The 24199-nt window shown below is 41.2% G+C and overlaps 1 protein-coding gene across 1 annotated transcript; it reads left to right on the top strand.

The window, feature by feature from the left end:
- The first annotated feature begins 350 nt into the window (after positions 1-350).
- LOC139343977 (pyruvate dehydrogenase (acetyl-transferring) kinase isozyme 2, mitochondrial-like) lies at positions 351-10467 on the top strand. The gene is made up of 11 exons (XM_070981843.1): positions 351-630; positions 1328-1469; positions 3261-3332; positions 3486-3673; positions 3881-3970; positions 5503-5580; positions 5750-5826; positions 6564-6662; positions 7662-7772; positions 7918-8031; positions 8292-10467. Exons 1-11 carry the CDS (start codon positions 501-503, stop codon positions 8433-8435), a joined length of 1245 nt encoding a protein of 414 aa, XP_070837944.1. The 5' UTR covers positions 351-500; the 3' UTR covers positions 8436-10467.
- Positions 10468-24199: the final 13732 nt, after the last annotated feature.

The following is a 24199-nucleotide window of genomic DNA, read 5'->3' as shown; positions in this document are numbered from 1 at the left end:
TGAAACACCTGTTGAAAGTGGATTCATCGTGAATCACTTAAAGCATTTCTAACTGTGTCTTGATACGGTCTACGGAAAGAGGTACTCGTGTGACCTCAGTGGTGTCCATGTAGTGACGCGCGCTCGTGTTTTACAGCGCGTCCACAGCAGACACAGTTACACATGCTGTTTATCAGGCGGAGGAAGCGTTACGTAAAACACGACGTGACCCGGTCACACGTCTCCGTGTTTACTATCTTCCTAGGGTCCAAGTAGGTGGGATTCCTGGAATCCTATTTGCTGGCTGCCGCCCCCCGCGCTCTCCCATTGGCAGAGCTCGCCTCTTAAATCAGAGCGCCATGTGCGGCTTTGCAGACTGTAAACGGCAGCGTGTGCAGGACTGTGCGTCTCTCCTGCTGTTACTAACTGTTACTGAACTCGTTAATACCAGAGGATTTTATATCTCATCTCATCTTCACGTCCAGTCTTTTTTCCCACTTTTTTTTAATTGACGTTCGAGGATGTCTAGTAAAATGAAGTTTGTTCGGTCTTTGATGAAGACTGCAGCGCTGGCCAACGTGCCCAAGCACATCGATCATTTCTCCAAGTTCTCGCCTTCTCCTCTGTCCATGAAGCAGTTCTTGGATTTCGGTAAGCGCGTGGCATCTATTACCGCTATATTTACAAGGTGGCCGCAACAGGTTTCCGGGATCTACAGTTAAAAGTTATAGTTAGTCATAGTTCTATCAGTAGTTAAATCAAAGGTGCCCGCTGTCATATGCAGAGACAACAGTTCTCTGTCTGCATCGTGGTTTTATTAATGTGGACCTTGGAGGACAGTACTGAGAACGCTGCACCAGTTTAATAGTTGGATTCTGTCTGCATGCTGTGGGGACTGTGGTGCACCCCCATTACATTCTGATAATCTTTGTACTGTCCCTCCGGTTCGCTCTAGTTTTTCTCTGGATTTGATCAATAATTACAGTAACTGGCTCATTCTTGGTCTTGGTCCACTTGTCCACATGAATCTTTGTAGAGCTTTCAACACCTCTCATGACCTTCATCAGTGAATGGAGTTTGCTGGGGTCTTTACAGTCTCCCTACAATGTATGACCACTGGTTGTCTCCTCACTGTACCCAAAGCTCACCGAACAACAACTGAGCAAACTCGATTTGCTGATGACGACTGTGAGATGCAGTTGAAAGCACCTAAAAAGTTAGTGAGTGGACCTTGAGTTCAGGTAATTTTGTCAAAAAACTCATGTCATAACTAGTTTCACGTCCGTTCTGGCTTTAATTTTGAGTCTGTTTGCATGGAATTGTAATCCTGAGCTGTTCTGTTCTCCAGGTTCCATCAATGCGTGTGAGCGCACGTCGTTTGTCTTCCTTCGTCAGGAGCTTCCTGTCCGTTTGTCCAACATCATGAAGGAGATCAACCTGCTGCCTGACCGGCTGCTGGCCACGCCCTCTGTCCACCTGGTCCAGAGCTGGTGAGACACGCAGTAGTACTCACTGAATGACTAACTTACTGCTAAACAGAATATCTGATTGACTGGTGACTGATTTACTGACTTGTTTACTGACTGCTCTTACATGATACTGCTGAGAACATCCTTCTGATGTAAAAAACACTGTTGCCTCATATTACTTTTTGTTTTTAAAAAGGAGCTGAGTGACTTTCAACATTACTCATCTTAAAATGCACAGTACAAGTAAGAAGAGTATGTAACTCTCCATCTTTGGAGGTGTTTATGTTTTTATTCAGGCACAGCCTCATGCTCTACAGTTTAAGTGCAGACAGTCCTCTTCACACTTGTGACACACTTTCAAAACTTCATTTTGTTCATGGAGTAGTTCCTCATTTTTCAGAGGTACGATGTTATGAATCCTACTGCTATGAATAGCAGGCCAGGAGTGCACTGTAGGCTCAGAGATTTCATAACAGAGAGGGGGAGAGAGGGTGGCTGAACTTTGTCCCAGTTCCTCCTCTTCTCTTCGTCCTGCCTGCTTGTTGTTGTAGCTGAAGGAGAGAGCGGTTAGAACAGCAGCCTCACTGCTGAGTGAAAAAGTGATGTTGTTGTGGATTCATTCACTTCTGTGACAGCATGCTGTGGTGTCTTTCTCGGAACTTTCTAGGAATTCACAGGAAATGGTTTCCTCCCACACTCCTAGATTTTTTCTCTTCTTTTCTCTCTTCTTAAAAACATAACAGGACGGTAGAGTGAAAGCTTCCCCACTCACTGCTCTGAAGCATTTTCCAGAATCCAGAAGGCTCTTCTAACCAGCTGACTGGAAAAAATATAGTAAAATGAAGGTTGCTCAAAGTGACATATGGCCTTGCTCTTTTTGTAAAACACAAGCAAAATATCAGCATTATTTCATAATCTAAAGTATTGGAAAGATATATACGAATAGAACTGATGCTAAGATTGTACTTTTTGAACCACCGTCTGGGTTTTTCAAGGATTGCTTGGTAGGCCTGTTTATTTAGAAATGAGTCATTTAGCTCTCAGATTCATCCTAACAGTAATACCTGACAGGAACAAACTGGGCCGATATAGACTATTTTCTCCGCGGTGGGACAGAAGAATAAGTACTTGCCATTAACTGCTTAAGTCGTTGACATTTAAATGTGAAGTTGTTTTCGTAAAGAACTGAACTATAGCTGACCAGCTGATTCAGCTCAGTAAAGACATGTTTTCATGCTTGTTTAGAAGTAGGCATTAGCTAGACAGCTAACACGTGTTGCAGTTCAAACTCTGTGGCTCCATTTGTTTCTGCTGCAGGCTTCAAAGTTCTGTCTATTTAGGAAGAGAATCAGCAGCATTCTGCAAATGACAGCAAGCGTTGAACCGAAAGGTATCAAATAGAAAGTATGCTGCTGCAGAAAATAGCACGCAACTGAACGGCCTTTGGTCTCTAATAAGAAACAGCAAACTGGACTGACTGATAAGAAGTCTGCTGCTCATGATCTGCTGGGAGTCACGCTTCTTTGAATTGCACCAACACACACACACACACACACACACACACACACACACACACACACACATATTGAACTACACCAGTCAGAGCTGATGATGGATGGCGGTGTTTGCGTTCTCCTCTGTGTCTCCCCCTCACTCTCTCTGTGTGTGTGTGGAATGTACTGCTGATGCTACAAGGATGTAGTGGCTGTTGATGTGTGTATGTGTGTGTCTAGCATGCTCTAGCTACCACTGTCTGTCCTGTGACGTGTGTGCTGGATTTTCAATAGCTCTCTTGTATTTGTGATCTCTCAGGTACATCCAGAGTCTCATGGAGATCCTGGAGTTTCTGGACAAGAACCCAGATGACCAGAGAGTCCTGGAGACGTGAGTGTAATCTACAAAGAAAAGATAAACTGAGCAGAACTGGACAGGATAACGCTGATTTCACTTTTGCTTTTTCTCTAACCTAACCTTCTGCACCTGTCCTGTCCATCCTCCCCCTTCTTTCTGTTGCCCTCCTCTGCCCACCAATCCCAGGTTTGTGGAGGTCTTACAGGGCATCAGGAACCGGCACAACGAGGTGGTCCCCACCATGGCTCAGGGCATAATTGAGTACAAGGATGCCTTTGGCCAGCAGGATGCTGTTACTGACCACAACATCCAGTACTTTCTGGACCGCTTCTACACCAGCCGCATCTCCATCCGCATGCTCATCAACCAGCATAGTGAGTTTGCCTCACCCTCCACACACACACACACACACACACACACACACACACACACACACACACACACACACACACACACACACACCTGTGTGGGCCTGTGCTTAAGATCATAAACTGCTATTAATCTGCGATCTCAAAAGTTACTACTAGTGGTGGTTGTTGTAATGGGATGAGTAATAAATAATTCCTTCTTATTTCTTGCAGCTCTCATCTTCAACGACAATATAAACCCCGCCCACCCCAACACCATTGGCTGTATTGACTCTGCATGTGATGTGACAGAGGTTGCACGAGGTAAGAAGACTGACGGTGATGAGGTTTACACTGATCAGCCACAACATTTAACCCACTGATGGATGAATAATATTAATCGTCACGTTATAATGCAATGTTCTGCTGAGAAACTTTGGGTCCTGGCCTTCATGTGGCCGCTTTGACACGTACCACCCACCTAAACATTGGTGCACACTAAGCCTCTATGGCAACGGTGTGCAGCACATTGCGCCCCATCACATTGCAAAAACTGCTCAGAAATGGATCCAGGAACATCACAAAGAGTCCATGCCATTGGCCCGGCCTCCAAACTCCCCAGATCCCGATCCAATCAAGCATCCAAGGGATGCACAAGACCTAGCTTCACCCGGCGCAGCCCTCAGGACCCAAAGGTGCTAACTGCCAATTTCCTGGTGCCAGACACCACAGGACACCCTTAATGGTTTCTGTCCATGCCCTGATGGGTCAGAGCTGTTTTGGCAGCATGAGGGGGATCGACACAATACTAGGTATAGGTGTTAATCAGCTGACACTGCCCCTAAATCCCCTATGCTCAGTGACTTTCCATCCATGATAATCATTTTGAGTAAATGCATTATATACAGGACAGTATACAGTCATATACAGTATATAACAGAGAGGAGCAATTGAAAAAAACTAAAATAAATTGAAAAGAAAAAACGTTTTTCATGCCACTGTGCTGGCAATAACTGTGGCCAGAGGCATTATGTTTTTGGGTTGTCTGTCCATCCGTGTAATTGTTGTGAAAGCCATATCTCAGGACTGCCTCGAGGCAACTTTGGCACAAACATTCACATGGATTCACAATGAACTGATTAGATGTTGGCAGTCAAAGGTCACTGAGACAACACAGAACACATTTTTGACTTCAGAATTCATATGTTGAAGTGACGAAGTGGTGACATGAATTCCCCACCAAATTCTAGTGTATAAATGATATTTAATCAAATGTCCAAAAACTAGTTGACACAGCCAATCTGGAACAGGTTGTACGAGTCATTTCTAGGTGAAATATGCTGCCATGTGTGTGTCTGAAGTGTGCACTTAATAGGTATTTGGAGGTGACAGGGTGCATGTATAATGTACAGGGAGTGGGAGAACAAGGTCCCCGCAGGGGCGCAGCAGAACAGTACACCCTGGAGATGAAGTGCATTTATGTTATATTCATCAAAGCAAGGATTTAAATTTCCCATTTCAAAATTCCATAATGTATTTTCACAGTGTATTATTTCAGCAGAACTATTTCAGTTATCATTGTGCTTCTCTGATAGAGGAACAAAGCCCTCACACAAATCATCAAATAAAGCAGGTCAGTAACTGGGACAGAACTGGCAGGCTGCTTATCCAGTTTGGGCCACTTTCAGTGTTTGTACAGAAAAAATCAGAGCAGATGGCTGTGATTCAACGCACTTATCAGTCATAATGTTTATGCTGATGATAACCTTGTATTTATCACATCTGTTTATCTTTATGTCTGTTTTATGTCCACACAGGGCAAAGAATACAGTTGTTTTTTCTTTGTCTCTCTTTAGATGCCTATGAGAGTGCTAAGTTGCTGTGTGAGCAGTATTACTTGGGAGCACCGGAGCTAGAGCTGAGGCAAATCAATGGTGAGACGCACACAAAACGCCATGACAAAACACACACACAGTTTATAGCCATGCATAATGTGTGTGTGTGTGTGTGTGTGTGTGTGTGTGTGTGTGTGTGTGTGTGTGTGTGTGTGTGTGTGCGCGCGCGCATGAAGAATATTAACTGTTGTTTTTTCCCCTCTCCTAGCCAACAACCTCAAAGAGCCCATCCATATCTCATACATCCCATCTCACCTGTATCATATGCTCTTTGAACTCTTCAAGGTAATAATTAATACTGCCTCTGCCAACAAAACAAAAACACAATGTTATACTATATGCAATAGTACTCTTTACTCTTGCAGTTCCATAAAGTATGTGAAGTCTGGACTGACAGATTCTTTTAAAAAAACAAATGGTTAAAATTCAGGCAACAAAGGCAGAGATATGCTGAGATATGCTGACTGATCTATACTACTACTAGTCTATAGCATTGATTAGACCAAGCTTTAAAAGAGCTTGGTCTGTACCAGCTCTATATGGAAAGTGTCCTGAGACAACTTCTGTTGTGATTTGGTGCTATACAAATAAAATTGAATTGAATTGAATTGAATTGAATTAAACTCCAAAACCACTGGATCCTACATTGCAACTTGATAATAACTTGATAATCTCTGTGTCAGACCATGTCAATCTGGTAAATAACCACATCTTTCAAAGACTGTAACACAGACTGTCAGTTAAAAATTTGTAGTCTCTTAAGTCAAGATAGCTCTGATGTGACGTCATTATGATGGATTTTAAAGCTGTCTAGACAGGCTGTGCAGTGCTAACCGTAATGAGTAAAATTATTTTTAAAAATACCCCTCTGACAATACTTAAGTCCTCACCCACCCAAATACTATCTATGAACCTCAACAGTTGTTAGTATGGAGAAGCAACCGTGTGTTTAGGATCTAAATATTGCACCAAATGTGTTCAATTTTAAACGGCTGATAGACTTCCTTGTGTCCTCTCTGTAGAACGCCATGAGAGCAACCATTGAGACCCACGAGGCCAGCAGGACCCTCCCACCCATCAAAGTCATGGTCGCTCTTGGTGGAGAAGACCTGTCAATCAAGGTGAGGTGAAAAACAGAAATAAGAACTCTTCATATCATATGTCTTCATCATTGCGTCATAAGTTAGCAGACCAATCACAGCGTCCATATTAACTAAAACTGCTTGGTGTATCATGTTATGTTTAGTCACATTTGCAGAGATCTGGTGTTGCCCAGAAGTTATAGTGACAGGTGACCAAATGAAGCACTCTGTTACCTTGAATGACATTACAGATTGCTCTGATTTTAAACATTGTTGGAAATGTTAGGGATGATTTAAGTACACAACTCAACAAAACGTCAAACATTTTAATGCATAATGTCACATATCATACATTTAACAAAACAGAAAGGAACGACAAAGGGAAGGGCAGCATGTCCTCATGGAAGTTGTCTGTCCTATAGAAAGCTGAGGAAAAGAGGGGAAGGGAGTCCTGATTCTTTTGTTGTGTTTATGTTGCAAAGGAGTGAGCAAATGTCATTCATGATGGCAGGATGCAATAAGGAACACACACACAACATTAACTGAGCTTTCTAGCATGCCACAAGTTGGAAGAACAAGGTGTTATCAGAATGGCCTAAATTCCTAAACCAAGAATAGAAACAGTTTGCAAAACTAAGACGTCTTATCTCAAAAAAAGAAAAAATAGTAATCCTCCCAGTACTAAAGCTATGTTGAAGTATATTGCACGTAGATTATGTGTACACTAAGGTGATTATGTGATTATTGTTAAAAAACAAAAAAAGCTATGGAAAGAATGAGCAGAAGGAATGCTTTATTTTTATTATTTTTATATTTTTTATTTTGATTGATAGTTGTAACCTTTGTCCTGCCACAGAAAGTTACATACTCACACATGAATAACAGGTCATCCCATAACTATACTGATGGTTTTCTCTCCAAACAGACATCTCACATTTCATAATGACTAAAGACTGTTTAGTATTTGTTTTGCCTTCATCATGACTGCTGAGTCCTCTCTGCTGTTTTAGCCTCTCAATAATGTCAATCTCTCTCTAGATGAGTGACAGAGGAGGTGGTGTTCCCTTCAGAAAGACGGAGCACCTGTTCAGCTACATGTACTCTACAGCTCCCAGACCCTCCATGGGAGACAAACACAGAACCCCATTGGTGAGCTGCTGAGACAAACACACACATTCAAACCCAATATGTATACTGAGGAAGAACTTACCTGTGTGTGTGTGTGTGTGTGTGTGTGTGTGTGTGTGTGTGTGTGTGTGTGTGTGTGTGTGTGTGTGTGTGCGTGTGCGTGCAGGCAGGGTTTGGCTATGGTCTGCCCATCTCTCGTCTCTACGCTCGCTACTTCCAGGGAGACTTACAGCTTTACTCTATGGAGGGTCATGGCACTGACGCTGTCATACACCTGAAGGTAATACAGAGGCAGACTTTGTTCCCTTTTGGGGTTTCCAGTCTTAATGCTAAGCTAAGCTAAATGGCTGCTGGCTCCAGCCACACACATATTTCTTTGGTTTCGATCCTCTCAAGAAATGACCTCTTTACACTCAATTTGAATTATGACAGAGTCTATTTTAACAACAACAACAACAGTTCTACATTTACTTAACACTCCTCAAGATAGATTGCGCATACATGAATGGAGAAAAAAAAACTGTTGTCTGTCTTCTCTAGGCATTGTCTACAGACTCAGTGGAGAGGCTGCCAGTTTTTAACAAGACTGCTTTGCGTCACTATAAGCTGAGTTTGGAGGCAGACGATTGGTGCATTCCCTCCAAGGAGCCGCTGGACCTGGCCATCTATCGCGCTGCCAAGTGATTTAATCATGACCTGGCATGACTTCTGACACAAAGACTGACCATGAAATGTCTTTTAAGGCAGAGCATTGTGGCACCAGAACTATTCCAGGGGTGGAGTTGAGCTAAAGTGACCAATAGTGGCTGAAGAGATCAAAGAGATCCAAGCAACAGGGTCCTGATTGTCTGGGAACTTCCTTGATTGGAGCGAGCGTCTTCTTCATGTTTCTCCTCCTGCTCTCTTCACATGTGCTGTAGATGAAGGAAGAGAAGGCCGAGCTTGACATTCTGAGTCAAGATGGAGAACACTCAAAGATGCTGTGGTAGAAATTCATAAAGAAGGAGAGCGAGATGGAGAAAACAGCTGATGGTGGGATTGAACGGTATGAAGAAAATATCTAATGGACATTTCTAACAGATACTGGAATTGGGATTTAAAAACAGAAATTAAAACCTTTTGGTCAGATGTAACAATCCAGGATTACTGGCAGCTCTTTATGTCGCTGCTTAAGATGATGTTAGCTTCACAGATGAGCTGTTTCATAATGCTAACTACTGGACATCCAGATTCAGCTTCAACAGTGACAAGTTCAAAACAAAGATATAATGTACAGTTCAACTGGGAGATTTTGACAGCTGTCATGCTTTCTGTCAGTTGTCTTTCATTTACACTCAACATAAGCTACCGCTAGCTACTAGCTACTTGTCTTGGCAAATGAGTAGATAGATTGCTTAAGTGCATTCTGAACAATAAAAAGTCACAGTCCACACTGTTTTATCAAGAAGATACAGATAGAGAGCATTTTAACCAGACAACTGGCCAGCTCATGGACGACAGGTCAATTGGCTACACCTGGCGAAATCTGTGTTTATGCTGATTGATTTGATGGTCGTAAAACTTCTCTGTTTGTCAAGACAGTTGTAGTAAGCTATGTTAAAATTGTAGGTCTCATGGTGAAAAATCTGAACTCTTTCAGGTTTATATTTTGGATTAAAAGACATTAGTCTTTCAGCCTTCAATTTTGGGAAGAGACTGTTTCATTTAGGAAACAGTCAAACCTTTGTGAACGTTCCAGCCCATGTCAATATTTGGTATGAAGGTGTGTCTTTGGAACACAAAGAAAGGTAAAGTAGGTATTAGCTAATTTGCTAGCATACAAAAATGATGAGGTGCGTTTGTGCCATCACTTTACTTTGAGCCGACATCATTGCTACTGTTGATAACAGCTGACTCAATATGCAGCAGAAGGTTTTGATGTATGTCCACGCAGCAGGAAGGTGTTCAGATGACAGAAAGAGGTTGCGGAGTGAGAAAGATTTTGATAAGTCGAGAGCAAAAAGGAGCAGCTTGATATTATTCCAACCCTAACCTCACACAGAAAAGCACATTTCACCCAAATGCTATCCATTTTGTTTTTTTAGCTTTTACGATGCTTTTCGGGTCTTCATTTTTCAAGATGCCAGCAGAGTTTTTCCTCAGGAACATTAAGTGACTGAGAAGTGCATTGTTTTTCCTTTTTCTACAAGAACCAGAGGATTTTCTCTTTGTGTGCCTGTTAGAGTGATCAGACAGCAGGAATACTATGCAAACTTGTGCTGTTTTACTTTTGCTTGTCTTGAACAAATTGACTGTAAGTAAATCCTCTCTGGTCAATTCCTGGTTTGTGGCATTGTGCTGCTTTAAGAGGCCGAACAAACAGACTTTCAGCTGCTCAGTTACTGATCGTGAACAAAGGTGAAGAATGTTTGGAGTTTAACAGGTGCTGGAACACTGTCAAAGGTAAGCTAACTTTTGACAGTCATGTTCATCCATTACAGTAATTAGCTTTGCTGAAAGCTTGCTGTTGAAGACCTATGAGTCCAAACTGCAGTGTGTGTATTTGACTGTGTATGAAAATAAGAGGTGCTTGTTATACTGTATATTGTGATTGACTGTGTGTATGCACACACAGTTGAAGTGCCTGTGTTCTGTTGTACATTTGAAGTGAATTGTTCATATTTCTTCTATTTTTTTATAAAGAAGCATTAGGAAAATAAATCATTCTGAAATGAATTAAACTCTTTGTTCTTATTATGTTTTCATTATTACTGTTATTGGTTTATATATTGTGCGATGAATGTGTGTGTTTACTCTTCAGAAGTTGGGTGAATACAGTTGTGCTGATTCAGCATTTGTGACAGACAGCCTTACTGACTCTCTGTGCACGACTCACAGGTCATGAACTGTGCAGACAAGCAACAGGCCTGAATATCGACGGGTCAGAGACTGAGTTATATAACACATTGTGTACACAAGGGTGTACAATAATGTGTGTTTTGTGTTTCTTTGTGTAAATGACCTGAAATAGTTCACAACTGTACTAGGTCAATGCAGGGACTTTGGCCACCATACAGGGTGTGTCTGTTGGGACTTCAGGTATCACGCAGTGTGTGTGTGATCATCATCATTAACATCATCATCATCACTTTTCATCTAGCACAATCATCAGGTCAAATTTTTATTTGTCCAATTCTTGGTTTATGACCAAATAGCTGAACAACTAATGGCATTCCCATCGGTACTTGTTGTACTTGGTGTTTATTGCTAATTAGAAAATGCTAGTATGCTAGCATAACATGCTAGTACAGCTTCACAGAGCTGTGGGCACGGCTGTATACTCTTAGTCTTGATAAATGACTTAATAATATCCTAAAACTGTTGTTTTTAACAAATATTCAAAAACAGGACTAAAGAGTGCCTTTATTGGGGACTATTTTAAACAAGGGATCAATTCACTTTTGGTGCTGTAGTTCTGTGATAAACAAAGTAAGTGGGATCAACAAAAAGTGAATTTGAGTGCTTCCTAACAGCATCACTCCTGAAGGAGTTGAATGTGTATTTATTAAGAGATGGGTAAATTCTTGAAGTCTGATGATTTAAGAATTTCTCAGAATGACTCAGTATCGGTCCACCAGACAGGCATCTGTCTAGCTACAGACACTGAGGCACTCTGCCCCAACAAAAATCACTTAGTTAACAAACCTCTTGCACCTAAAGTTTTATATTTCTTCTGTAAATGTCAGACTAAGCTGGGTATCAACCATGATGGAGATTCTAACCCCAAACAACACAAACAAGGCACTTAATGCATTAAATGTAGGAGTCAGCAGAAAAGTGCTAATATCCTCAGTCTGATGTAACTATTGATTGTACACACACACACACACACACACACACACACACACACACACACACACACACACACACACACACACACACACACACACGTTGTGTTTATATCACTTGTGGGGACATTACATAGACTTACATTCATTTCCTGGAGCCTTACCCTAACCCTAACCATAACCACTATCTGCCTATTCCTAACCCTGTACCTAACCTAACCTTACCTAACCCGTAACGCTATCCTCAGTCTGCATCCTAAAATTTTATGATTTACATTAAGGGGACCTGCATTTTGTCCCCATAAGGGAGGTCGGCCCCCACAATGTGACTGTGTAAACAGATTTTTGTCCCCACAACGTGATAAATACCTGGTCACACACAAAGGTACCCAAGGCAGGTAACTTAAAGCAGTTGTGTAATGAATGAACAGGCCAAAACCTAGTCCCTGTTCAACCAGAACATGATCCAGGTTACCCTGCTCTACAGTACATCAGCACTGTCTGTTCATGATATCTGATATGTCAGTGACATCTTATACCAATAACAAACAAGAAACCCACTTACATAACTCACATTTAAGATATTGCTCAACCCTGATATTGTGTGTGGGCTGGCTCTGGAGACAAGGGGCCCTCATTAACAGCTCACAAACCAGACTAAACATTGTTTTATCACCTTGATATTTGATTACTTTTCCTGAGTTTTTGATAATCTGTATCTGTGATTGGTGTAATCAGGGATTTTTGTACATCAGTACTTTTCCCAAATCTGAAATAGGTCTGTTTGTATTTGTGCTGTTGGAGTTTTGTAACAGTTTGCTTATAAGAGCTCTAACAGGGACTCTGACCTCTCTGGGCTCTACCTAACTTTAAACACAAGTGACATCACTGTGTACCTGTAGGATAATAAACTGTACGTTGACAGGAATACTGTAAATATTTGTCCATGCATAGCCCACATAAAATACAAAACATGAAATAATTCCTTGTTTGATGTAATAAAAACAATTTATAGTAATTCCAGTGTTTTGTCACCTTCATCCAATGTGGTGAAAGGAGGAAAGTGCGAGGAAAAAGATGTGTTGAAACACCTGAAAGTTCCAGTTTGTAAGATTTAGCATCTAGCTGTGAGGCAGCAGGTTTATCCACCCCACCTCATCATCCCTTTCAAGTGTGTAGGAGAACCTGCAGTGGTCTTAAAATGAGTGCTCTAGGGCAACAACTCTTATTTTGAGCTGATTTTACACTGATGAAAACATAATTGTGTTGCACAGTGTATGAAATCTGAACTATTCCATTTCCAGAGCAGATGTCAGAGCAGAAGTAAAACCCCATAACAGCTCAGTGAGATGTGCTCTTGGCTTGTTCATGTTGTCATTTGAAGGATTACTAGAGTGAAAACCAAAATGTTAAAAAATAAAAACACTGATAACAACATAAAAACAACAAAGAAGAAAGTTAAACAACCACACAATGAATGAAACATTGCTGTCAGAAGATGTCAGAGAAGAAGCGACAAGCTAAACCAATACTTACTGTAAAAGGCTGATCTAAACCAGCACTTATATGGTGCTGGTTTACAGTCCATCCCAGGAAAAGTGAGCCTCCAGTAAACCTTCCTCACTCTGCTTCAAGCCTGAAGGATTTTCAAAGGCTTTTCCAGGCCGTAGAGGCATGCTTAGTTTTTTCCTGAAAGAATGAAAGCATGAAAAACAGGCACTTTGTTGATGGTCTTCAGTCATGTGATTATTTGCTGAGCAGTGACACCATGTGGTGAAGTTTGAGAATGACCAATAATGCAGATCTTTTTTCATGTTTTTTTTGTTTCCAAACTTATTTAGTGTGTTTCTTCTACAGTCCTCCTGTATCAGCGAACAATGATATAATATTATAGTTAAATGCTTTTACAGTGACCAAAAGGAAGCAAATGACCTTTTAACCATCAATAACCATCCATCCATCCATTTTCCATACCGCCTATCCCTTTCGGGGCTGTGCGGGGGCTGGAGCCTATCCCAGCTGTCAGTGGGCGAGAGGCGGGGTACACCCTGGATGGGTCGCCAGTCAATCGCAGGCCAACACACAAGACAAACAACCATTCACACTCACACTCACACCTAGGGGCAATTTTAGTCACCAATTAACCTAATGAGCATGTTTTTGGTCTGTGGGAGGAAGCCGGAGTGCCCGGAGAGAACCCACGCATGCACGGGAAGAACATGCAAACTTCACACAGAAAGGATCGAACCGGCAACCTTCTTGCTGTGAGGCACGCGCACTACCCGCTGCGCCACCGTGCTGCCCTCCTCAATAACTATTCCTGTTAAATGTAACTGAAGGCACTTACAGAAACACGACAGTAAACACTAATTGGACATTTGTTTTTAGTTTTGTGTTTGACTTGCTTCCTGCCTCTGTCCATTATTTGTATACATTTTTTTCTGCAAGCCTCTCACTCTCTTCACTGAAGAAGCTGCTCAGGCAGGCTAGCTCTGTGGCGTGACGAGGATCAGATTCAGTGTCATCCTGGGGAGCTGCTCTCACCTGCTCCATGATGAACTGTGGCAAATGGGCAGCTCACACCCCAGAGATCATGATGTAAGATATGCAGCATTTAAACTACTAAAATCCTACTAGCATCTTGTCATTATTCTAATCGTACCTGGTTTAAGTGACAGCCTAATTTACAAACAGTCAATCAATGCCAGCCGTGACAGTGAACCATCACACACAATATCAAGACACAGAAACTGAACTCAGCCTTCATTCATTTGATTATATCCACCTGTTCCACCAGCTTTTCCCACTGACCCATTTCAAAACATCCAGCTGATTTTCTCTCGATAATGTATGGATGTATAATAGAAATATTCTCAGTTGATCCAGTGTGCAGCGAGTTAGTCTTGGTCCAAATGGGCTTTTCTCCTTCTCTGATGAACAGTATCACTGTCTAGAAACCTGATACATATTTCAAACAACTATACACAGCCTTTCAAACCTAAATGTTCCATATTTTCAGTCCTCTGGCGTGCTATTATGCCAGAAGTTGTCAGATTCAGTTAATGACATTGTAGTGTGTAGTTTATTGCAAGGTCAGGTTTTAGATGAATGCTGTGGCTAGACAGACAGCAGCCAGTGAGATGCTGAGGGATAATTACATTTGGTTTTTTTCTATCTAAATAATTCCTAATGCACATGAGTATGTTGTATTGAGACATGCGTTTTACTGTACTTTAATGCCTGACAGTAACATTTACAACGGAACTGCTGTAAAATGAGACCTACAGAGAGGTGAACACTGAAACCTGTGAACTAGCTGTAAAGCTGGTGTTCATACAATTCAATTCAATTCAATTCAATTTTATTTGTATAGTGCCAAATCACAACAGAAGTTGTCTCAGGACACTTTCCATATAGAGCTGGTACAGACCAAGCTCTTTTATCTACAAAGAAACCAACAATTCCCCCATGAGCAAGCACTTGGCGACAGTGGCGAGGAAAAACTTCCTTTTAACAGGCAGAAACCTCGAGCAGAACCAGACTCTGGGTGGGCGGCCATCTGCCTCGACCGGTTGGGTGAGAGAGGAAGAGCAAGAGAGAGAGAGTGAGACAGACAGACAGACAGACAGACAGACAGACAGACAGACAGACAGACAGACAGACAGACAGACAGAAAGAAAAGCAGTCAGAGAGAGAGAGAGAGAGAGAGACAGAGACAGAGAGACAGACATGCAGTCACAGTAACAGTGACAGTGGATGTAATAACAGCAGTAACAGTCAGCTGTTTGATGACATTTGACTGTACGCATTACTGGGTCACTGTATGTAAGTGTCACTGAGAAATGACAGGTTATACAGACACAGCTGACTGTCCTGTCTTCTGTAGTGATAAAGGGAAATGTCATGACAGTGAAGCCTTGATGAGTTTATTGACTTTTGACAGACAGGTTCAATGTTTGGAGTGTTAGCTTCTTGCAGGACTAATGTGTGTTATCTGCTCAGTGTAAAATGTTTGGGCAACTGCAACAATGTGCTTCAGAAACTGGTAAAACCTGCAAATTAAACAAGCAGCTACAAGAAGACACAGGACACGAATGGGAGATTTTGGCATAAGCTTTGAATGTTTTTATTAAGTTTTTGAGATTTTCTCTTTAAACTGAATTTCTTTGCTTTTCCCAGTAGTTTGGTGATTTTTTTTATTATTACTCATCTGTTTTTTTTATTTATCCTATCAGTAAAGGAGAAGAGTTGCTCAGGTAAATCAGCATTCACAGTCAAACCTTCATATGTTTTAACAACAGAACTGTTTTTCTCACAAATGCTGTTGAATTATTACAGTTTCACCTTTTTTGTTCTTTACATGTTTCAAAAATAGAAAAGGTAAATAATAAACATTCCATTGAAATATATTTTATACAGTTCTTGATTCTTTGTATTTTATTTTTCTCTCTGTGGTGTAGTGACAATAAAATTATATCCAGCATCAGTCTCTATATTGAGTAAACCCCGTTCATCAATGGAGGGAAGCCTCTCATCTTTCTGTCTGCCTCTCTCCAGTGGACATATACCAACTATTTAACTTTGCTGTGGGACCATCAACCAACCAATTGATCAACTGACTAATCAATCAGTCAGCCAACAGTGACAGGAAACCAAGAATCCAAAATCCAAATCCAAAAGAGTGAATAGCTGCATCTGGACTTACGGCATGATGTATTTTTCCATTTACGTAAAGCTGCAGCATTGGGACAGTGAATAAGAGAAGGCAAAGCAAAGATGAGAACAAGGAAACTGACATGAGTGAAAATACAGATTCATTTGACCTGAACAGAGAGGTAGAGGGGCAGGTGATGGGTAGGCAGCTTGTCAGTGAAGAAGAAAAGTTTTCTATGGCCTCAGCAAATATGATTCAGTGAAAAAATGTGAAAGCCGTGTCAAAAGCAAAGAGAGAAATGACCAGAGAATATTCCTTGGATGTGTTCTGAAATGCTGACACAAAGAAATGAGGAATCACGCTGACTGATTTTCCCAACAAATACTAAACCATCAACACCGCTGCTGAGAAGCTTCTGGGAAACCATGACTACACTCATGAAACTGAGCTTGTTTCGCCTCCCGAGAGTGATGTGATCACATCGCACTCTGCTGCTCTGTGAAAAGTGACTCTGCCAGTGAGAAATGCCCATGGCTGCATTATAGTATGAAAAGAAGCACAAGAATAGAAACAGCACTGTCCAACACTGCATCTTCTAACCTCGCAGAGAACGGATGAGGGGAAGACAAGAAGCTTTGCTTGTTTTGGACAGAGGAGAGGCTTCCCTTCTCATTGCCAATCACAGTTAAGTTAAAGTCATCATTTTAAAGTTTCCCACGCATGCATTTAGAATTCATCTCCAAAAATAGGATAGAAAAACACAAGAACAAGGGATGCAAAAAGAAGCTTCTTCCTCAAAATAACTGAAGGAGGAGGAGGAGAGGAGGAGAGGGCAGAGAGAGAAAGAGGAGAAGTGAGGAGCATGAGATGAAGAAGAGGAGGACAGGATGCTGCAAGAAAAGCAGACTGGAGTTTTACAGCCAAACTTGCTTTCTATGGGCTGAAGCAGACTTTCTTTCTTTCTTTCTTTCTTTCTTTCTTTCTTTCTTTCTTTCTTTCTTTCTTTCTTTCTTTCTTTCTTTTTTGTTTTTTTGTTTTACAAAATATTCTTAACTCAAGGTGAGCTTACTGGCTTTAATGACATTTTAATTTATGGGTCTAAGTCAGCTAACTTCTCTAAGCAGACAATGTAGGCTCACTGAGCGTTCACTTAGCTAGTTTTTAATCAGGATTTTGGGTCCATGATGGCTAACAAGTTTATCCAGACAGTGGTCAGTGGAACGTGAGTGAAGAGCATCTTGTCAAAGGTCTAGGTTAGCTAGTTATGGCCCATCTCCATTAGCCGACATTGTCTGGATAAGCAAGTTAGCTCACCTAAAATTGCAAAATGAAGTGTAATTAACTAATAAAGAAAAAAAGATATACATTATATTTTTGGGTTATATTTTGGGTCTTAACTTGAGTTAAGCTGTGTCCATTCAATTTAAAAGGTAATTCCACAGGGCAGTAACGAGTTCAAACTTATACGTTTCACCTCTGACTGCACCCAAATCAGTGATGTCACTCGATGTTTTTGGTCTGCTGTTAAGGTGGAAACGCTGGCTGTGACATCACTGATTTGGTGGCTAGATGTGTAACATGCATGGAGGTTTTAACTCACATAAAGCTGTGAAGCAACCGCTTCTGTCGTGTTCGATTCACCACCCACCAATCTGATTGCCCCTGGCTTCTTGAAATACTTGTATAAAGGCCTTTAAAACTCCATTCAGCATTAAAAAAAAAAAAAGGTGTTGGTGGAGGTGATGGTGGGGAGGGGCTGACTGTGGGCAGAGCCGCTCCTCTGCGTCTTGTCCTGATATGTTTGGTTGTTGTTTGGGTTTCAAGTAAAGTTGCACTATTGGTTAGCTCAGCTGTCAGTCTTCTCACAGGGGTGTGTTAGCTCAGTCTGCACAGCATACTTCCTCTCTTACACATGTCAGTTATACAGACAATCACACACATTCTTGCACACACTCATACACACACATCACCAAAACCAGAGTCCCTAAAAAAAAAGCTTATGCCATTATTGCTCTGTCTCCACTACACTGCAGTGGAAAAATCAAGGTTTCTATTTGTCTTTCTGTGCAGCCATCACTACTTCTTCTTCTCCTACTGCTCTGTAAGTCTCTATTATATCTTATTTAGGTTGGTCTCTGAAGCAACATGCCCTAGGAAATGTATGGAAGGAGAGAGACAGGGCTGGTGGGTGCTGTGGATCCCAGTGTGATGCAGGCCTGTATCCATATCCCATGAACCCTTGAGGCAATTCTTTTTCATACATCTGAGCACCAAACCAGACATTGGAGACATGGACTATCTTTGCTCTGAAAGCTTAGTGCTCAAACTGAGCATATTACAAAGGTCATTTCTGCAGGACGCCACAGAATTGAGGAGGGAAAATACTTTTCAACCTTTCAATGTCAGTAAACCATTGTGTGATTTTTGTACTTGTGTGCTTTTTTGTTGGGAAATAATGAGCATTTGTGGCCTCTGGACACAACAATATGATCATCACTTCCTCGTCAAACTTATGTAATTGTGCACTTGTTGGATATTTCATGAGGACTACAGAGTTTTGAATAGGGACAGCACAAAGGCTGTGAGACAAAGACCCAGGAGAGTTTCTGGTTGGACCATCAGAGCCTCTGGTCTGAACCAGTCATCCTGTCCTCAACTGGATGAATCTTCATTACACTGAGCCACAAACTGTTTGACAATGGCTGTCAACCGATCCTTTGTTGCAAACTGTCGGCATGGAAAGATGTGGGTGCTTACCAGACAACAAGGGTCTAATGACAAACACAATCAAACTGCATTATGGGAACTGTAGGATACAGCCTTTCTGTAGCTTGACCCATGCTAGGAGTAAATGGAAAAATATCTTGGCCTTGGCTGCTTAAATTTTGGCCCTTGTTTTTTTAATCTGTCTGGGCAATTCTGATTCGCAATATTGTTTAGAAATGTTACTGGCTCAATCACATTATTGCTAGACTTCAACTTTTACATCTACAGTAAAGGGCTAGGGCCATTGTAGGAGTCCCCTTGTATGCATTCATTCTATAGTAACAGGTGTAGAACTAGGTTAAAAATCTGACAACCCCTCCCCCCACCCCCCCAAAACCCCATACTGTATGTGACACATGACCAATTGCTCTCCAAGAGCACAATGACATGAAGCCTGTAACCCATTTTCCTCTTTATGAACACTGCATGCTTCAATACAAAAGCCTTAATCAATGCATTGCTATAATCTTCATGATCGCAATTCATCATAATTGCATGAGTTAAAATATACAAAATATATGATATGTAAACCAAAAACTACAGTTTTGGCAAATAAAAAAAAAAAAAGCTGAAAGCAATATAAATTGACAATGTATGACACTGACAGAAGTCGTGTTCACCTTGGTATAGCTACAGTACATTACATGATAGGCTGTTATTTTTGACATTTTTGAAGCTGTACTTTATAGCTTTAGGAAGACAAGAGATATAAAATATCAGAACCAATTCCAATTTCACCACACACAGTACCGCATGAAAAAAAGACACCCTGGAAGTAATGAGACCTGTGTAGCGTGAAAGGACAGTGGGACACAGTTAGGACCAAAATGACAGAGAAATCTACTTCCAGGCTTCAAGTATCAACAATAACATCTCAACAATCCATCTCCCAGATTTTTGATACACTGTTTTCCTGAGATAGGCCCTGCTCTCTAATTGTTTTTCAGCTCCCTGCTATTTGTTAAGACTCCTCCAGATTGATACAGAGAATAGTGTGCATATCTGAAAACCTTAAATGAAAAACATATGAAACACAAAACAAAACAAAACAAAACAAAACTTTAACACTTATTTTTCTGCTTTGGATTATGACAACATACAGTAATTTTAAATGGTATGGATACCAAATAGTAATCTTTTTGATCCCCACAATGCACAGTGTAGTGCTAATCAAGCTTCACATGTAAGCAGGCCGGCTATTTACTCCATTTCAGCCATGACTCTTGACGGTATTGGATTCAGTTAGCATGACTGCATACCTTTCCAGTGAGCTATCGGACCTTGGGTGAATCCAGATTTCTGGACTTCCCCACATACCGACATATAAACTTAACTAACCCATTCTCTGTCAGTGCCAAGGATTTTTCATATCCCCAATTCATCAAGAGAGTAAAGGGCCTTTTCCGCAGAATTCTACAGTGAACAATAATAATGTGAAAATCGCCTCTGGTAAGGGGAAGTTTTACGGTGCATAGCAACCAAAACCTTAGTTAAACTATGTAAAGCAGCACGTCCGACACATCTTGAAATTACTTGCCAATGCCAGCACTAAGAACCATTTAGAAAAATAATTTGGGATGGGGGACAGGGTCAAGAATTCATATCAATACAAAGATTGAAGGTCTTAAGTTTAAGTTTTAAGTCTTTTATGTGAGGAGAATGAGGAACTATGCTAGACGACAATCAGGCAGATTTTGGGTCCGATTCGCTCATCCTTACTATTGCAGGGATTGTTCCCAATTTAAGCCTGGTCTGAACAGATTATCTGCCCAAAGGATCCTGCAGGGATCCTGCAGTGTGAAGGGTTTATGACTTGATGTCCTGTAATGTGAAAAGAACAGCGATTGAATATTGAGCAGAAACCTGCAATAGCCAATGAGAGCAAGCTGACCGGGAAGCATCACAAACTAGATGATGTTGTTACTCACCTCCAGCTTGTGCTGCAATCTCAATTCCATCCTGTCAGCCACACAAGTGCAACCAGCTGACTACAACAGCCTCCATGTTCATTGTTTTCCTGAAGTCAGGTTTGCTTAATCAAATTTCTGTGAGATACAAAGTCCCTGGAATTACCACTCTGAAGTGTGTGGTCTTGTATCTTGACTGAATTGTCTGATGTGTGCACTGTTACAATTCGATACAATACGAATGTTTGCCAGAGTAAATTCTCTTCGCTCAATAGCCCTTGTTTTTTCAGTAACTGACGAACAGCTGACGAACTTGCAGATTTGTCTGCCAATAGCTTTCATCAAATATATTCTGTCGTCTATGTGCATTTTAGAAGATGTTTTTAATAGAGAAAAAGCTATGAATGGAATGTTTAATTTGATGTTTGTCATAGCTCGGCTGTATGTCAGCCACAAAATGAAAAACCTACTCACGGATGGGTCCCTGGCACAGACATGTAAAAGGTCCCCCATTCCAGATACCCAGACACAAAATGACTGCAGACAACGCAGGCATTTGTTCTCTCTTTGAAGGAGTTGTGTGTCTTTGCAGTAATTTTGTGTCTCTTCGTTGTCATTTGATTGACCAGATGACCCCTGAATCCTTTGGCGCCTGGGCCTGTGCCTGGCAGGCCTGACCAGTAATCCATCAATGTCTACACAGATTTACAACAATTTTGCTCAGTTTGGGGCCACATGGTCTCACAAAGCAAATGCCAATAAATACAGAGCAATTAAAATAAATCAAACAGCATCAAATGAACATTAATGCATGAGACGCATAATAAAGACATCAACAGAAGTACCCACACAATCCAAATCCAGGCAAACCAGATTCTAACAGTTTACATCTTTCCTTGTAATACAACATCTGTCCAGTGCCTGCTAGCTTTCAGTCCACTCACAGTGCTTCTGCCACCTTTAACGATATTTCCATCTTCCTGTAGAATCTACTGTAGTGTGTTCAACTCTGTCCACAGATTGTGAGAAATAACGTCTGGCAGAGCATCCTTGCTTCTGCTGTTCCTGGTGATAGGGGTACTTGGCCAACCCTGTTTAAGCACACAGAGCCAAGATGGCTGCCTCTCACCCTGGGGGAACCACCACCACCACCGCCACACAGGAACTGCTGTTCATCCATCCACGCTGGTCTGACTAATGAGCTGTACACTGTGCACCTGTGCCTCTTCTGTCATCTCACAGAGGGACATGATGCTCTGCTCCTACGCTGTGTCACTAGGTTGTATTAGCTGGTGACAGACCCGAACGATTTCAGTGTTTAAGCACCCTGTTGTAGGAGTTTGACCACAGTGTTTGAAAGAGACTTTGTTTGGAATTATTGCACATTAGCTCACGATTGCTAAAGTTTTTCAAAGTGGGTCATCTTTAAGGATAATAATCTGAACCTTTGGCTGTCTTTGCTCAGTTTTCACTCCCTGTATTTCCAGGCTTGTGATATAGTTAGCACATGTCTTAGCTGGGCAGGTCATATATTGTTTTCAGAACAAGTTACACTAAAAATGTCATCACTTGGTATGCCAGCAGGACTATAAGTGTTCTAGGACAGTTTATTATGCAGAAAAAAGTTTACAGAAATTGAATAGAGGTTTTGATGACTACCTGGCCAAACCTTGAGTCAAAAAGGATCATCTTTTTTAAGCATTTTTTAGACGCATAGATACTACAGTCATTGGGAGGAGTAAGCTGTGTTCCAGCAGTGCATGCATGATGTCTGTGTGTTCCAATTTAACAGAGTTATGACCCTGATTGACCCTTCTGATCTTGATTTTTAACACTGTAATAAGTGATTTCCCAGCTTCACTCAGTGAATAAATAGCAGCTGCCCTCAACACTCTTAAGTACACTATGAAACGCCAGGAACACCATGCAGAAAGTCATTATTTTCCTGAGCTATTCTGAAAGCAACAGCATGAAAATTGAACAAAAGCAGAGCTTTAACTGACTGATATTATGGCTACATTCGAGCTACATCAAGTAAGGTTAATAAGTCACCAATCCCATTTAGCATGTAAGTTGCAAAACAGGGTTCAAGGTGAAGAAGAAATAATGCATTAGTAGGGAAGTTTACAGGGACTGTCACTCATTATGGGATTATCTGATTCTCTGACAGAGTCAGAAGGTAGATTTGGCAGCACTACACCATGAATAAGCTACTGAAGAAAGCATTTGCAGATGATTTCCTTCAGTTCCTGTCATCTGTATTGAGGTGGGATGTTTCCTGAACCACATATTGTCTTTCCTTGTGTTTGTCAGGGCCGTAGCTATTATTGAGAACGTCACGTCGTCTATATTCGACATGAAATGATTAGCTTACATTCAGCAATTGTGTGTTGGGTGTTTTAAAGCTGATATTTTTTTAATGAAATTAGATTTTGTTTTAGGCCATAATTCAAGAAAAGTTCTTGCACACCTTTGAATCTTAGTGACGTGTGCATAGGAACTAAAAACCTTGACTTGAAAAGAAAACCAAAGAATCTTGCACACAACTGTGTAAAGTGAGTCCAAGTGATGGACAGTGTGCTGGATTCTTTGCTCATCTTTTTGATTGTTTTTAGGGAAAAACTTAAATATATTAAATGGAAATAATAAAAGCGATTTAGTATTATCTACCTGATACCTGATACACAGATATATCAGATATACCGATAACAGCCCGTGATGATGAGGCAGCCATCTTGTATTTTCCTGGTTCACTGTGTGGAGAAATAACTTCAGCTGTACCTCTTCACTCAGCCTTGACCTCAGACTTTAGATGACCATTCTAATCTTGAAGGTGTGGCGTTGCCTTGGATATCAAGATCATGAAAAAGTTCCAAGAAAAGGGACAACAGATGTTTTCAATTTAAATACGCAGAATCACTGACATCTCAGCGTGGACAGCAGAGTTCACTTCAGCATCAGTTTGATAGTCCTGGGTCCAGATTGTGACACAGACACACACAGCTGCCATTGGAGAGAGTTATATATAAGGGTTCTGGTAAAAGGCTACAAGAAGAAGAAGAAGAAGAAGAAAAAGAAGAAGAAGAAGAAGAAGAAGAAGAAGAAGAAGAAGAAGAAGAAGAGGAGGAGGAGGAGGAGGAGGAGGAGGAAGAAGAAGAAGAAGAAGCAGAATAGCAGCCAGGTGAGAAGTAGTAGTAGTAGACAAACTTGTAGTAGCAATAGTAGCAATATAAATACTTGCAGAAGTTGGGAGGAGTCTTCCTGGATTTTCTTTTTCTTTTTTCTTTTTTTTTT

Source organism: Chaetodon trifascialis, chromosome 15 (genome assembly GCF_039877785.1).
Source record: "Chaetodon trifascialis isolate fChaTrf1 chromosome 15, fChaTrf1.hap1, whole genome shotgun sequence".
NCBI lineage: Eukaryota > Metazoa > Chordata > Actinopteri > Chaetodontiformes > Chaetodontidae > Chaetodon > Chaetodon trifascialis.
The sequence above is the reverse complement of the archived record's forward strand: the minus strand, read 5'-3'. Positions and strand labels throughout refer to the sequence as shown.

Excerpts from the sequence above, each read along its gene's own strand:
- LOC139343977 (XM_070981843.1), top strand. The coding sequence starts at position 501 with ATGTCTAGTAAAATGAAGTTTGTTCGGTCTTTGATGAAGACTGCAGCG. Across the intron at positions 3,971-5,502 it reads TGTGACAGAGGTTGCACGAG|ATGCCTATGAGAGTGCTAAG; the intron begins GTAAGAAGACTG and ends GTCTCTCTTTAG. Across the intron at positions 5,827-6,563 it reads TGCTCTTTGAACTCTTCAAG|AACGCCATGAGAGCAACCAT; the intron begins GTAATAATTAAT and ends TCCTCTCTGTAG.